Source organism: Neodiprion fabricii, chromosome 4 (genome assembly GCF_021155785.1).
Source record: "Neodiprion fabricii isolate iyNeoFabr1 chromosome 4, iyNeoFabr1.1, whole genome shotgun sequence".
NCBI lineage: Eukaryota > Metazoa > Arthropoda > Insecta > Hymenoptera > Diprionidae > Neodiprion > Neodiprion fabricii.
In genome coordinates this window covers 18,115,612-18,131,921 of record NC_060242.1, presented here as the reverse complement: position 1 = coordinate 18,131,921, position 16,310 = coordinate 18,115,612, and the positions used below count along the sequence as shown (strand labels likewise).

Below are 16,310 nucleotides of genomic sequence, written 5' to 3'. Positions count from 1 at the left end.
TAATACTAGGTATGATGATGTATGATGTATGATGTATGATGTATGATGTATGATGTGTGATGATATGATATGATGTATAATGATTTTAGTTTTCACATTTCATACAAGAAATACGCACTTTATCTCTCCTGCCGATTCCAGACTCAAGCGGCCAGGCCCTTCGATGGTCAGCCGTTGACTGAAGATATATTCTAATAACGCTGCCGTTTTGCGACAGTTGGATGATGAAAAATTTCGTTCGTATCTTTCAAATGTGTGTTAAAATACACTCGAAATGTTAAGAAGCGTCGTTCTTTCTCTCCCTATCACCTTTCTAGGTCTTTAAATCACTACGCAGCGTTAAATACTGTCTCATATACGAAGCATCCGTTTCATCTCGTTCAAAATTACCGCATCCGTGATGTATTACAGTTGCTCTGAATTTTTTTCCATCCGAATACTTTTCGAAAGACAATTCTGCTCCTCCACTCAACGCAGATACTTCACTTGCGACCAGCTAAAACAACGTTTCGATTCTATGCCTATGAAAATTCAAGATCGAGAGAGCAAATGAAAAGTTGTTGGAATAATTATGAATACCAATGTCATGGAATACGTCGAGCGCGCGTCGAATAGAATCCCATTTCGAAATGAATAATTCTTCTCTTCTCATATCATAGCTAATCTGGTAATATAGGTAAATAGGATGGTTGGAGGTGTTCGGAAATGGTAGGACATTTCAAAAGTTAAAGTCGACGATGATCCGGTGCATCAATTTTATCGTATATTTGATAAATTATTCCTAAATACATTGAAACATATGTATTTGTAATGAAAAATCATGCAATGGGCTGTGTAAACTATAAACTATATCTTCTATCAAATAGCTGCTTTTATGTCAACAGAGCCTTGAGACTCAGTTAAGTTGGATCTCGATTTTTGCCATCGTACGTAGGACATTGGGTTACAAGAACAAATGCGAATTACGAAGAACTCCGTATTAGAGATAAGGATATTTTAGTTCAAGTATACCTATACACAGAAGTCCGTATGTGAATATACTAAAACCTCTGTGTTTATTGTAAAAATCTAGTTTCAAATATGTGTATATATGTATATACACACGCATAAGTATACATATACATATATTCACATACATATACATAAATAATTGCCAAGAAATTCGAAACACTCACAACTTGTCGCAAATAGAGTAAAACGTAAGGTTAATAATATACAAATTACACTAGCGCACCATAAAACGTGGCAAGGGTAATCCCAGTGCAGTGATTGTATAAACTGAAGAAATATACATTCACATATACGTGATATAAATTAATAGTATAGAAAAGAGTATTTAGAGAGCTCATCTAATTCCGATCTTGTCACAATAGATCATTAACATAATCAATATACGGTTAAAGCTGTATTAGCTACATTCACTATTAGAGATAATATTATTTCTCCATTTTTATAGTTAAACAATTTCTTGTACAACAATTCTTCAAATTTCACCGCAAAATGCCCAACGAGTACTCGTTGTGCAAACACGAGTCAAATTACCTTACAGATGGCATTACATTGATTTTTGCCTTCTCGCTTTTATTGTAGTGTTATATTCGTAGCTGTACCTGTTATTCTATATTATATAATGTCCTAAATTTTAAACACACGGCACAACAATGGCTGAAAGCACAATGGCACGAAGAGAGGAGCAATTTGCATCTTAATCAATCTTTTCTTCTTTATACGTAGCACAGCGATGTCACGTCGGAGGATATGTACTAGTGGATCACCAGGTGGGGCACAGAACTGAAACATGATTATGTTAAAAATCTTCAAAATCTCTTACAGAAAGTAGGTACGTTGCCAGACCTTATATATCAACAATGAATATTCATAGAGGCTATATTCATAAATTCGTACAAAAGTAAGCTAATATTTTACCCGCAATTGCTTATTACTGATAACTTGATATGATAATATCCCCTTCCCTCCCCTCTCCCCCCCCTCACACGACCCACCCCGCGCTATCTACTTCTGCTCCTACTCCTACTCCTACTCCTAATCCCACTCCAACTCCTACCATTCCTACTTCTACTCATATTCCTACTCCGAGTCCTATTTCTACCACTACTCCTACTTCTACTCCCATTTCTACATCTTCCCCTGATCCTACTCCTGATGCTGATTCTACTTCATCAAATATTGTAAAAATGTTAAACTCCCCGAGCCCGAATCCTCGTCCTCCACCTCGTCCAGCTCGACCACCTCCAACTACCGCCAACCACCCCCGACGACCACTGCTAGCCACCTCGGGTTATAACTGGAATAGTAATAAATATTTTCAGTACAAGAACACATCAAAAGTATTACGTAAGGATTAATATAATTAAATAATCTATTAATACGTAATAAATTTCATGAGCTACTAAATATGTGCTTGCATAAAAAATGAATTGAAATAATTTATTGTAAACATAACAAGTTTGAAATATTTTAGATGAAATATAATTACAATTGCCATCAAATATTATAAAAATGTTAAACTCACCGAGCACAAGTCCTCGTACTCTTCCTCGTCTACCTCCGACCACCTCCAACGACCCCGACCACTTCCTACTATCCCCCACCACCTCCTACCACCTCCCAGCACCTTTTACCACCTGCGACCACCGCCAATCTGCCCATAAGATTTTTTTTATATAATGTTACAAATTACGTTTACACATGCATGTACGGATAACGTATTACAATCTTATGACAATAAATTTCGTCAAAAAATATAGATTTGAAACACTACGCACAGCAATTTTAGCTCTAATTGAACGACGTTATTGTCATATATTTCTGTTTATACCAGGACAACTACTCACCAATTGCAATTTGTTGATCCTAGTCCTACGTTGTTTTTCGGATTCAAAATGTTATCTGAAGCATGCATACTGATTTGATAGTACAAATCATGACGTTCTCAATAATCAAACTTGTGTACTTGAAAATTAGTCCTCAAAGTCCAAAGTCAACACGTCAAGAACCTGGACAGCCAAAACCACGGAGCGCTTGTTCTGGATGTCAAAATCCACCAGGTAGACGACCTGGACAGCCAGAACTACGGAAAATTAGTCCTGAAGGTCAAAAGTCACCAGGTCGAGGACCTGGACAGCAAAAACTACGGGGCGCTTGTCTTGGAACTCGAGTTGCACCAGGAAGCGGACCCGGAGCGCAGGATCCAGGAGGTAGAGAACCCGGTACTCGAAATCTGCCGAGCACGATTCTCATACGTTCTCTCGACTGCGCGGTTGTTTCCGGACTGAGGAATTCGGCTATCTGATTTTCATCTATATAGATCGGTGACGTCAGAGAGAAATAATTTTGAGAGACGTCACTTTCCGAACATCCGAACATTCAAACTTTGGTTTCGAACTTTAATACTATGTATGTATGATTAGACCTGTCCTTAAGAAGGGCAAAATCGAATTTTAATGGTTTTACTCCCCAAATTGGTTCGAAATAATTAAAAAAAAATGTCCGAATTTATTAAAAATTTTTCGTTCCATATTTAACCACGCCTAGGAAGCCTTACCTTTTCCCATGAGAGAAGTATTGGTTTTTCGGTACTTTTAATCGTTTTTTTACCGCTGCCGTAATTATCAGCAAAAAAAATCGCCAATTTCAGAAAATGTTGACTTAGAAATATGTTACCTTTTTGTCCAATTTTTTGGAATTCGATACAAGCATTTTTGGGCCAGATCAATCACATCTTTATTCTCTGTATGTTGCGAAAAACGCGGAAAAAAGTCGATCGATCTAGCCCAAAAATGCTTGTATCGAATTCCAAAAAATTGGACAAAAAGGTAATATAACTGTCAACATTTTTTGAGCATTTGAGATTTTTTAGCTGATAATTACGGCAGCGGTAAAAAAACGATTAAAAATCCCGAAAAACCAATACTTTTCTCATGGGAAAAAGTAAGGCTTCCTAGGCGTGGGTAAATATTGAGGGAATTATTTTAAAAAATTTGGACATTTTTTTTTTAATTATTTCGAACCAATTTGACGGGTAAGACCATTAAAGTTCGATTTTGGCCTTCTTAAGGACAAGTCTAATGTATGATGTATGATGTATGATGTATGATGATTTTAGTTTTTACATTTCAGACAAGAAATACGCACTTTATCTTTCCTGCCGATTCCAGACTCAAGCGGCTCGGCGCTTCGATGGTCAGCCACTGGCTCAAAATATATTCTTCAGTTAACGGGTCAGCTAATAATAACGATGCCGTTCTGCGACAGTTGGACGATAAAAATTTTTATTTGCACCTTTCAATTATGTGTGTTAAAATAAACTCGAAGTCCTAATAAGCTTCGTTATTTCTCTCCCTATCAACTAAAAAATCGCCAACACTTACCTCTTTAGTCCTTCAAATCAGGACACTGCGTTAAATACTATCTCATACACGGAGCATTCATTTCATCTTGATCAAAATTAGCGCATCCGTGATGTATTACAGTTACTCCGAATCTTCTTCCGTACGAACACTTTTCGAAAACAATTCTGCTTCTCCACCCAACGTAGATATTTCACTTGCGACTACCTAAAACAGCGTTTCGATTCTATGCCTACGAAAATTCAAGATCGAGAGAGCAAATGAAAAGTTGTTGGAATAAGTATGAATATTAATGTTATGGAATACATCGAGCGCGTTTCGAATAGAATCCCATTTCGGAATGAATAATTATTCTATTTTCATATTGTAGCCGTATTATTGTAGATAATCTAGTTTATCTCCTGGAAAATTATAAAATTTATAGTATGCATCACGTATTAATCGTAAATGGATCATATATGTATATCAATATCGTACATGGACCGCATATATACTTTTTGGTCTCTGATTCATTATTATATTATGATCTATGTATACATTCTTTTCTTGGGTACCTATACTTTACTTAAACCACTGTTTTGCTACTAATTTCGGAAGAAATTTATTCTCCTTATCAATTTCTTATATCTCTGACAAGACGGTAAGTACACACAGGCTATGTACCGGCTTGGGCTTACCATTACGAAGACTGTGTTACTTGGAAGGTGAATGCAGCCAGTATCATGTCGAAATCGGTAACTCTCCGATGTACTGCAATAAGTTCTCAACTCTATCTTCGGAACACCTCAGGGAGCGCAAGCGCACGACGATTTTCGGTTGTCACACCAAAGCCCAGTACGACAGCTGTCTTTGTATTCCACAGTCAACGTATTAGCTTCATGAGAAGTGCATAGGGAAGGATGACAGTGTCATGAGATTTCCCGCCCCGAGGGGGGGAGGGGGGGTCGCAAACATACCCATTGATGGCGTCTAGTATAAAATAACATGTTTTTTTCCACGTTAAATATAATTTTACTTTTACAATTGTTACGACGCAAACAATGCATACAAACTGAACAGAGTTTGATCAGGTGTTCAGACGGAGAAGAAAGATGACAATGCTGCCACATTGCTCACTTCCGAGGAACGTATCAACGCATAAAACAATACCAATTTTTTATCATAATTTTTGTTTGTCTAATTCATAAATACCGAGTACAATATTATTCATAACACATTCATAGTTCATATTCGTATCGATTTAGTGAGAATTATGCGTAAATTCCTAATTTAACATTGGCCCATGGTTAGCACCCACGTAATAAGTCTCTGAGCGGAAGAACCACCTTAAGCGCAGTCCCAATATGCTGCGAGCAACATGTAAAAAGTTTCAGCCGAAAAACGAAGAATTTCATTCGTCATTTCTCTGCTGTTGATGCCAAGCTCGTTTTGATGGGTTTTCCGTGTTTTTGGGGTTTCGATTGGTTAGAAATGGTTCATAGAAATCTATTCTGAAACCAAATATTTTCCGTTAAAAAAAAACGTGAGACTAATTGTTCCGATGTTTCGGAAATCTTGTTGACTTTGAACCATGCTGTTTCAAAGAATTTCACTCCAGAAATTAATTACGCCTCATTTGAATACGCTGCGAGCAAAAGAATGACAGTTACAGCCGAAAATCAAGGTTATGTCTCAAATTTTCTCAGCAGCTGCCCCTCGGCTCCTCAACATATCTTTTTTGCATTTCTGAGTGTGCAACATGTCTCATTAAATTGCAGAAATAGCCAGGTTAACTTCCGAATCACCGGTTTAGAAGTTACGGAAGAAACTGTCGAAAACCTTGTCTCGGTGCAGCCGGACCTGAATCCAAACCACCGACCAGCAGCCCGGCGCCTCGATTGCGTGACCCGTCTGATATTTTTGCAAGTTGCAGTTTAGGACCCAATTGATAAGCCGGGGATTTGAGTCCAAGTCATTCCACTCCGCTAGCACCGAGCCACTTCGGCCTGTAAGGCTAATCTCTCTGGATTTTTCAGTTTTTACGAGTCTTAGCCTCGTCATGTTAGACACGTCTTCAATGACCAATTTAGACATTCTTTTGGTAGGTAGACTTTTCAGGCTGCCGACGAGGTTCACTTAGTTGAGGTCTATTACCTTCGATGGAAGTTTAGTATTACACGTTTTTCTCGCAGGAGTCATAATAATTCGCGACGATGAAACGAAGCGAGCAAAGTGATTGCTGGAATAAGCTCGCGATCATCCACACTTTACTTCATAACGAATTCCTATCACTGCGTAACTGTGCTCAAGCACATGACTTATTTGACACTTCCAAGAACAGTTTTTATAGGTTACCAAAAATCAATCATGAAACGAAAATTTGGGAACGTTCGGAACTCACTTGGAGGGTAAGGCAGATCTTTGACTCAGAGACCGCCCTATGTGTCGACTAATGTGTGATTATAAAAATGGTATTTCTCAATAAAAGTCAAAGCTCGGAGTTCTCTCAGAGTACATAATCAGAGCTTTTTTTTTTTTTTGTCACACACTTATCACTTTGAATGTTTTACTATGAATTTTAGTTATCAGAGATCAATTCTCTGAGTCAAATAGAAGACGAACTTCACTTAGTGGTCTTTGTAAAATTTTTTAATAAACTTCAAGAAATCTATTTTTAGCTTAAATTTGTGTTGATCTCAGATACTGAGCTTCGTGAGTTTTAATTTAAACTGATTGACTAATCGAGTAATTGACCGATTAACTGATTGGCTGATTTTTATAAAGTCAGATCTTTTGCTGCACCTTCTACGTATTGAGCTTCCAAACCAATTTATCAAAAATTCATGTGTGTGACTATCATCTTGGGTCTTCTTATTCAGCCTCACACTCCTGCCCTTGGACCCATAGTAGGTAGCACATTAAATATAACTGTAAAATGACATTGACATAAACATTGGATTTTACAAAAGCGGCTAAGAAGCAATAATTGTTTCAAATATATAATTTGAATGTCAACAGAGATTAGTAACCAAATGGGAAGGGTTTCGAACGCCACACAAAATTATACTAAAAATATTTAAAACCGTATATAAAAGTGGTTTACTCAATATCAATCCGTATGTACCTATAAGTAGAGAAAGTAAAATTCATCTGTTATTCAGGAGCATTGAGAAACAAGGATGTCAGACTAAATGATAATCAAGTGGTACGTCTGCAGGTCGTTGGTAACGTTTTAAGAGAATTAATTACTGGAACGTGTCTGTGGTGTATGGCTAGGTCGTGTAACGGTCATGTGTTTAAGCCCCCCTTACGTACCTTACAAATCAAAGGATATGATGAATCGAATTGCGTTGTTCGTAATCAATGATACACTACTCCAAAAAAGCAGAAATATGTGGAAATTACGTTCTTATTAACTCTTACTCATCCTTGGCTATAACTGAGACATGCTGTTATTTTAATCAGTGATACATATCTGACATTGTTGTGACCACAGTGACGATAGAATTTTTAACGGCTCATCTCGACCCTAAATTAAGGGATGAGGATAATTTTTACCACATCCTTCTCTCGGTGTACGCATGTGTGTTATATCTGTTACATCTCTACTCTATAACTTAAATCTCCGTGTGTGACATACAGGTTATAGCAGCCTGTGGCGGACATTATGTTGGTCCTGTACAGGTTATTAACAGTCCGTGTGATATAAGCGTTATTCTGTGAAGCAGTTAAGGGTTGTTAGTTTAACATCACTCATACGAAATTTTGATACTTTGGAGTGGATCTTTCACATAAAGTATAGGTGTTCGAAAATATCGTCCACAAAGAATATGGCATTGCGTAGCAAACGATTTTAGATCTTAATTCAAAATCATAGGGTCACTTGCTTGTGTAGTAGGAGGCTTTTTTCCTTACGAGCATCACATCATCTTACAAGAAACGATGACGAAGACAGTAGGGCTTAGAGAAATACGAAACTCATGTGGTTACCGTAACACCCTATCTCTTCCCCGTTTCGTCGCGTCTTTTAGTTTGGTGTTGTTATTGGATGAACAACCCGGAGCGTATAGTGTGTTCTCCTAACGTGGAATTGTACATGTGAAAATTCATGTGCATGTGGCGAAACTTGTTACAGCGCAGGAGAGATTTGTGAATGCGAAGCAGTGCCCGGGCAACAGCCAAGAACGCCCGGGACGCCTGCGCCGTCGTTCACATGCCTCTGGGGGAGGCTTTTCTATACGGGATTGTCGAGGTATAGTGAAAGATCCCAGGCAGCGGTAGTAGCGACCCGGGACTCTGCGGGATGAGTTGTTAAAAGACATACATAATGTATCTTATGCCGTACCGCGCAACCGAGAACGTGAATTAGAAAAACGAAGCCTAAAATTTTTTTTAAGAAGAACTGACATACGCCATCGTAGTTCAGTGCTTTTCATATCGAACCTTGTGTCACCGTGTTTTATTCGTTCATAAAACTTTAGAACGCGAGACTTTAAGTGAAAATCCGGTGGTGAGTCGTGGCTAACAGGCAACAAAAAACGACAATCACTGACAGTATAATAACGAATGCAAACTTGGTGATTGGAAATTACGGGAGGGAAAATACAGTGATGAATTCTAAGCTGCGCATGTTTTTGGTTCTGTGTGTCGTTACAACTGTCACTGCTGTTGGATATAAAGGTAGTATTTCGGTCTGAAACTACTAGCTTATTATTAATTGAAATTGATTATCTAGATGACATGAGCTTTGGAGATTCTTTTTCATTGTTCAGACTCTATTTTCTCACTCGGATCTTCACAAAATTGCGTCATTTTTCAAGTCAAGTTTTGACGGAGTTAGTTAGTTCTGAAACTGACTACGGTAAGGTTACAATATTACCAGGTGGAAACGAGCCTGTGACAATTAGTTTACAATTTAACGAATTCTACTTGGCGATGGTTTTCACTACTGGTGGCTTACATGAAATAGGAATTTATTTGATAAATTTCACTCTCTATTGCGGTGGATTCGGGAGATGCAATCATGTGAACTGGGTGTATTTGCAAAATGTCTATTTCATATTCAAATCACATCTGAAACCTAAAACACTACTCTAAACATTTATATCAATTTTCACGTACCGGATTCTTTCTGGCGTATCTGAAAAATCACTTTTTTCGGACAGTTATTTTGTTCCGGGGGTGGTAGATGGCAGATAAAGCTGATCTGGGATCAGCTCGTGAATATGGGACTTTCCACGTGGTTTTAAGGTGGGCTTGAATCTCGCTATCTCTAATAAATTGAAATTTTATCAAAGTTAGAGTACAGTCGGCGATGGTAGTAGAAATGATTTTAGGATATTTAATGAGAGCTATTTACGAGCGCACTTATTTACCAATGAATATACTAATGATTTTTCCACGACTATTGTAGCTATATCTTATTCGGGAAACTCCTAAAAATTAACGCAACCTTGATTTAAATAAAGTGCTCGAAACGTTGAATTGAATCTTCATTACTACATCCTTTACACACCCTTAAATTGTTACATAATAAATAACAGTAAAACTGCATCTCTCTAGGTGCCATTAAATGCTCATGCAGGTCAGCACGTGCATAATTGCATTTACGTTTAAATAAAACGCGTTGATGACATTTCAATCGTGATTTCGGGTAAACGTGAAAACCAAATTTCAAGACGAGTATCATTCTTTGCTTCCTTAGTTACGGAGTAAATTTTTTCTTTCTTCTTTACGTATGTATGTATGATGAGATGCAGATTTTGACGTGATGTTTTATTTGGCTCTCTTGTTGCGGGGTGGATAATTCAGATCACGAGTGACTATTGATGACCGAATCCACACCCGGCCTTGATGTTATTACGGCCTATTTCGGGTTCGTAACCCGTTGACTACGCGCACGTACGAAGGATAAGAGGAAATGAGAGGCACTTCTATTGAGGAGTTGAATGTTTGAGTATATAATTGATTGACTATAAGGAAAATGGAGAGTACAATGAGAAGATGCTGTAACGTGTCGGAATTCGAATGCTCTATTCATATAATTTCGTCCATTTATTCTGCCGATCAGCAAACAAATGGATTCCCGGGCCAAAACAGCGCTACATGGTCTTGCCGGATTACGGCTGTCAGCTTCGAGCTTCACTCGATCCGCCGCGTGGCACCGATTCCCTCGCTATCGTCCCGTAAACAAATAGGAAATATTATTATAAATAACCAGAGCTTAATTAATCGGTCGCGTCAGCGAATCAGACCTGCTCTTACATAGCGAGATGAAGAGGTGAAGCATCGCGGATCGTACGTCGGTATTTCTGTCCATTGGAAACTTTGACCTTACGATTTAAATCGGCAATGGTGTCCGTGGATGTTCACTATCGTAGCATGTTTGTGCAGCCATCCGACAGTTGAGGTTTATTCTTTGTGCTAGTAGGTACGTATCAATGTCCGGCCGAACCTTCGGCTTCAGCCACCTTCGACCAAAAAAGTACCGTTGCCCGCATCTTCGGCTTCAGCCAAAAATCAGCCGAAGGTTTGGCCGAAGCCAAAGTTTTTTATCAGTTGTCGAAAACGGACGAATTTGTATAAACGCGGGCGAGTTGCGTGCCGAGTTAGGTACCGTCATCTCATTTCATTGCAATAAAGAAATAAATATATAAATCTTACCGAGTAATTCTTTTATTACTACTATCACGCGTAATACCAAATGATTCTACGCAATTTGCATCGATATTATTATCGTTCTTAGCCAGTGTTATAGAATTTCTTACTAAAGTTGAACCTTCGGCTTCGGTTTTGGGCAGAGGTTGAGGCTAGGGCTAAACAATCGGCTCCGGCTTTAGCGAAAATCTAACCTTCGGTCGGACACTAGTACGAATGCGCGTAACCGTCTGGATTCTGGAAGTGTAGGTTCCTATTATTAATCCTTGTGTAACTATCCGAAAGCGGAGGTTTATTGATTATATTTGCGTATAACTATCCGGTAATGGAAATGACGTTACTCCAGATGCTCTCCTTTCTCATACATAATACATTAAAAATTGTGCTAATTCCTAACCACCCAATATCATTACTCCCACCAATACATGTATCCCTTTTTATTCCATCAACTTCCTGAATAAACAAATACTAATTTCCTGTCACATGTAATTGCCTGCTTCGCCTCGCTGATTCATTGCCTACGTGCATTTACTTAGCCTAAGACAACCCACGGTTTACTCCAAACGTCCTGAGAATGATCATGTTAGTTTCCGCTTCGTTTTTTAATTATTATTACAGAAACCAATTGGCGCCCAAAATTAACATAGAATGAAAGTGCACGTGGCCGGAGTATCGCAATATGGCGGAGGAAAAAGGGCAGAGAGGCGAATTTTGATGTTGGCTGAATGGAAGATGACTTGCGAGTGTGAATATATGGGGGGGAAGCATGCAAGGGACTGGTTAGTTGCAGTTTAGGAGTAGAGGGAGCATTCTGCTGATGCGGTATGAGAACCGAGGCAGTGAGGTGATGACGAGAAGAGGATGCAGGATATAAGGTAGCTGTAAGAGTGTGAGGAAAGAATTCAAGGTCTGGAGGACGTAATACTCTCAAGGAAACTTGGAAGGTGGTCCGTCGCAGGGAAAATAAAAAAAGTTTATTACTTGAAAAAATTAAATTGGATTTCTTAGGGAGTATGAAAAATATATTTTCGTTTCCTCTGCAAAAGCTCTAGCCAAAACGCATGTAAATATACCTCAGGAAGCTTCTTGATGCTCATTCAAAACAATATATAGGTCATGTGAAGAAAAAAAAAACAAAAACTTCCAACAAGTTTCAATCCCTTATCGCTTTTATTTAACCTTCAGTGTCAAATTTGACGTGTTTGATTTCAATTTTTTTCCTCTGCATCTGAAGGAGTTGCTACCATTGAAAAATTTCGCTTTGAATTAGATATTAAAACGCGCATGGGGATTCATTTTTTCCACTTTGACGGCAACTCCGAATGATGAACAATTCAACAAAGTTTTATGTCAAGTTTTTACTGTGACCGAGTTGGGTTGTACTTACATTTATTTTTTCTCAAATAAAATTTGTGAAAACTACAGTGTTAAAGAAAACAATGTTGAATTTAACATTTTCTGCATGTCCCAGTTGGTCCACTCTAGAGTTCGTGCGAATTTTACACAAACCATTGATGTCGAGTCGAGAGACGCTGAAAACCGAATTGAGAATGCAGAAACCAAATTAGGAATGCAACCGATCTGAAGCTGCTCGAAATCGAATCTATTGTAAATTCAAGGCTTTGAGTGACTACCTATGCAAACGTGTGCAGTGATACTCTGCTGTTGGTTGTAAGAGAAGTCGATACCATCGAAGGTTGCAAAAGGTGTAAAAGGTATCGAAAGCGCATGGAAACTAATAAACACCTTGGACCTTCGGAGCGTAAAAATAAATTCGAAAAACCCGAGAAGCACACAGGTATCACTTTAACATTAGTGCGATTTTTTTGCAATATGGACAACGGCCCTCACGTCTGTTATTCACATGTTTGGTTTTTAAGTAGCACGTCAAGTGACACATTATTCTATTCCCGAAGGGATTTTGACGTAAGGTGGTTGCTGTATCAAAAATCGGAATGTGAAGTTAATGTGATTTCCACGTCAATAAATGAGGTAAAAAAGTAATATCAATTTTGGACAATATCAAATCTGGTAAGACCAGTTCTCGTACAAAAAAATCGTAACCAATTCAATATCAGGCAGTATCCGATTCATTATCATCTATTTATTATTGATACTCATATTCATTTTTCACATTATCAACTTCTGTTTTCAGTTTGAAAATGTATTCTATTAATATGTCATTCGCCCGAAGCAATGCGACTTCTCGCGTTAATCCGTAAGAGATTTAGATATAGGGACAATTTTTTTAGACCATGAATTCAGACATGATATGTTTAAGGTGAGTTTGTCCACTTTTCACATCCTGTATACAGCTTAATTACGGGAACATACCGCACACATGAGGCTCCGTACAGAGGAGATAGGCTGCATGGATAATAGGAACGTTACTGTCAGCAAATACCTTATTCATTGGACCTGTGTTGCTCGCTACAACAAGATGGGGAAGTGGTCAAATTCACCCGAAACTGACGCAGAATTAACCTACTACCAATTAAAACCTAAAAAATACACTAATAGAAAATTTATTACAGAAGTGTGAACGGTATTCATGGCGCATGATTTATTTCAAACTTCGTTTAGAGTAAAAGCGGTTGTTTTTTGGTAAATTTGTTGTATAATCCTCGAGTGTTACAAGCCGCTTCCCCTCCGGACAGAAAGTCATTTAGCAAGCTATTGGACGCTACAACGTCCAACGGAATTTGCTATTTGGAGCGAATTCTGTCACGTTCGGATAATTATATTTAAAAAATCGTCAAATCGAAAAAGTCGAAGATTGCAAAAATGTTTATTTGAACCCAATAGTGCAATATAATTTTTTATTTTTTTTATTTTTGTGGTGGTAGGAAAAAGAAACTCGCTGGTTACAGATTTTTTTGAACATATTTAGTCTTACGGCAAAACACATACTGAGAACATGGCCGAAACACGTTTAATTTAAATGGGGAAATCCACCCTTTTACAGGCAGGGGTCAGAGTTGGGATAAAAATCTGAAAAAAAGGGGTAATAATTTTGAAATTTTTCGGAGCCGATCTAGGGGTTGTCTGATGAAAAATTCCTCCGAGCCCTAAATAAGGACCACCCTAATGCACATATGTATATTGTATACGTATTACGTACGCTGCGAGGTACTGTTTGTGCTGCCGAAAAGTTTCACTTCTGTCGCGTGTGGTTTGCCCAAATTGTTTTAAAATTATAATACGAGAATTTTTTAATTTCATTTGCAGCCATTTATCACACGTTTGGTCATATCTTTGTTTTTTTTTCTTTTTTTTGACCAAATTCGAAATTCCCCAACATTTCCACGATTCCCTGACCAATCTTTTTTGCCTTCAACATTTCCCAGTTTTCCCTGATCGTGGCTACCATGGTAGAAAGGCAATTAGTGCGCCACAATGCTACCGCATGCAGCAGTCGGGAAACCTCAATTCTTAGTAATGTTACCCCTGTGATCTCGAATACAGACATAACGTGCGAGTACTGTACATACTTTATTACTGTTCTTTATTTGTGACTGTACACGGTTGAGAATTCGGAGTACCTTGGGTGTAAAATTTGCTCAGTCAATTTGAGCCCCTACGCATTTGTGACAATATTTGCACTGAGACGTGTTCGTGCGAATGTTGTTATTCCAACGATAAGTAAAATTGGAGTGAATTCTTATGAGTTTGAGTAAAATTAGCACAAATTTAAGTTAAATTTTCACGAACCCGTATTGATTTCAAGCTGCAAGAAATTTACACGAAAATTTTTGGCAGTGTAAATTTGTTTGTTAATTTTTAACGCTGATATTGTTGACAATGATGTAAAAGTTCATATTACGATAGTTGCGATGGGAATAAAGCTGATAATAAGAATGAAAATGAAGATACAAATGAGAGTAATGATAAGAAAATAGAAATGGTCAAGAAACGAATGTAAACGATAACTACAATAGTGGCTAAGGTACATCCATTTCGTTTTTAGTATTTAGTATTTTTAATTCGTTTTAGTACCGTATTTTTCCCCTTCTCTGACGATGTCATAATGCCTTTAAATCCAATCTGCTAACCTAAAATTTTTTCAGTTTTCTGTTATTATTGAACAGAAGTAAACACTTCAAAATTTGTGTTAATCCAAATTGATACGTTACCAAAAATGAAGAAAATATGTTTAATTAAAATTTTGACAGTTTCCTAGAAGATTCAGGGTACGGAGGGAGGATTAAGTACAGACTGCATAAGCACTGTAATGGGTTTCATAAAAGTTTTAATGCGGTTGAATCCATCGTAGTGCAAACATCTTTCTATCGGTTGTTGGTCTGTTTAATTATTTGAGCTATTTGAAGCGACTTAATCAGTTGAAACGGTTTCCATTGCAGCAATATGGTAATAGATTTGAAGAACTGAATTGTGTACATAAAACTAGTTTCTAAGAAAAAAAAGCATTCCCGAATTCAAATCTATAAACAATTCGCAGAAATGTCAACCATTAGAAACCAGCAGATTCAAAGAATCGATAAAATAGCCGGATACGTTGTAGTCGATAATAAAGAAATAGTTGCTGTGAAATTGATTGTTAATGTTGAGAGAGAATATAAAATTGTGGGTACTCCTTCAAATATAAGCGAGATCTTGACATAAAAATTCATAAAATCGAGCATTTATCTGCCATTCAGAGATAGCTTTACTGTTATCTCGATACTACACCAGAGAATATAAATAGTGACATTTGCGTTAGTCAACACAAATGTAGTTTTCTTACGGGTATACACGGCAAAATAAAATTGCAAAAATCTGTTCACAACAACATATTAAACCTGTTTAATAAGCCTGTGATCACGAAATTGGTAAATCAGGATTATATGTATAACATGATTTTAGTCGTTCATATGATTATTTCTGACAAAAGTATTTTTTTTTTTTCCAAACATTTCTTGTAAACCGTTATTAATAGATTATATGACGATGAATGGCGATATTTTTTAAAACTTGATTCATCTTTTACCCAAAAGAAACGGTATTTTCAATGCATTATTTCTCTTTTAAACGTATATATATATACGTAATCATTCTAAAAATGGCAGAATATGAAAAATAAGGCTCAAAAGAAACTCGATAAGAAAAATAAATTTGAATTTTTTTGCGAATTTTGATAATCACTATGTGATAGATACCTAACTATAACATGTATGTGCTTACGATTGTTGTTCATACATAAGAAATTGATCCAAGAAATTCGAAATATGCTTGTTTCTGATTCATCCTACGTTCCTAAAAAAAAATTACAATTTCAGAAATGTCAATAAAATTTAGCAATCAGGT

General features: G+C 37.3%; 1 protein-coding gene across 2 annotated transcripts in view; it reads left to right on the top strand.

Annotated features, from left to right (window-relative positions):
* Window positions 1-8,642: 8,642 nt before the first annotated feature.
* The window catches only part of LOC124180103 (lachesin-like), a 28,102-nt gene continuing 20,434 nt past the window's right edge, over window positions 8,643-16,310 (top strand). For both annotated transcript variants that reach the window (XM_046565185.1, XM_046565184.1), the window contains exon 1: window positions 8,643-9,029. In XM_046565185.1, coding sequence (XP_046421141.1) covers window positions 8,960-9,029 — 70 coding nt within the window. In that variant the 5' untranslated portion in view covers window positions 8,643-8,959. The remainder of the gene's footprint in view (window positions 9,030-16,310) is intronic.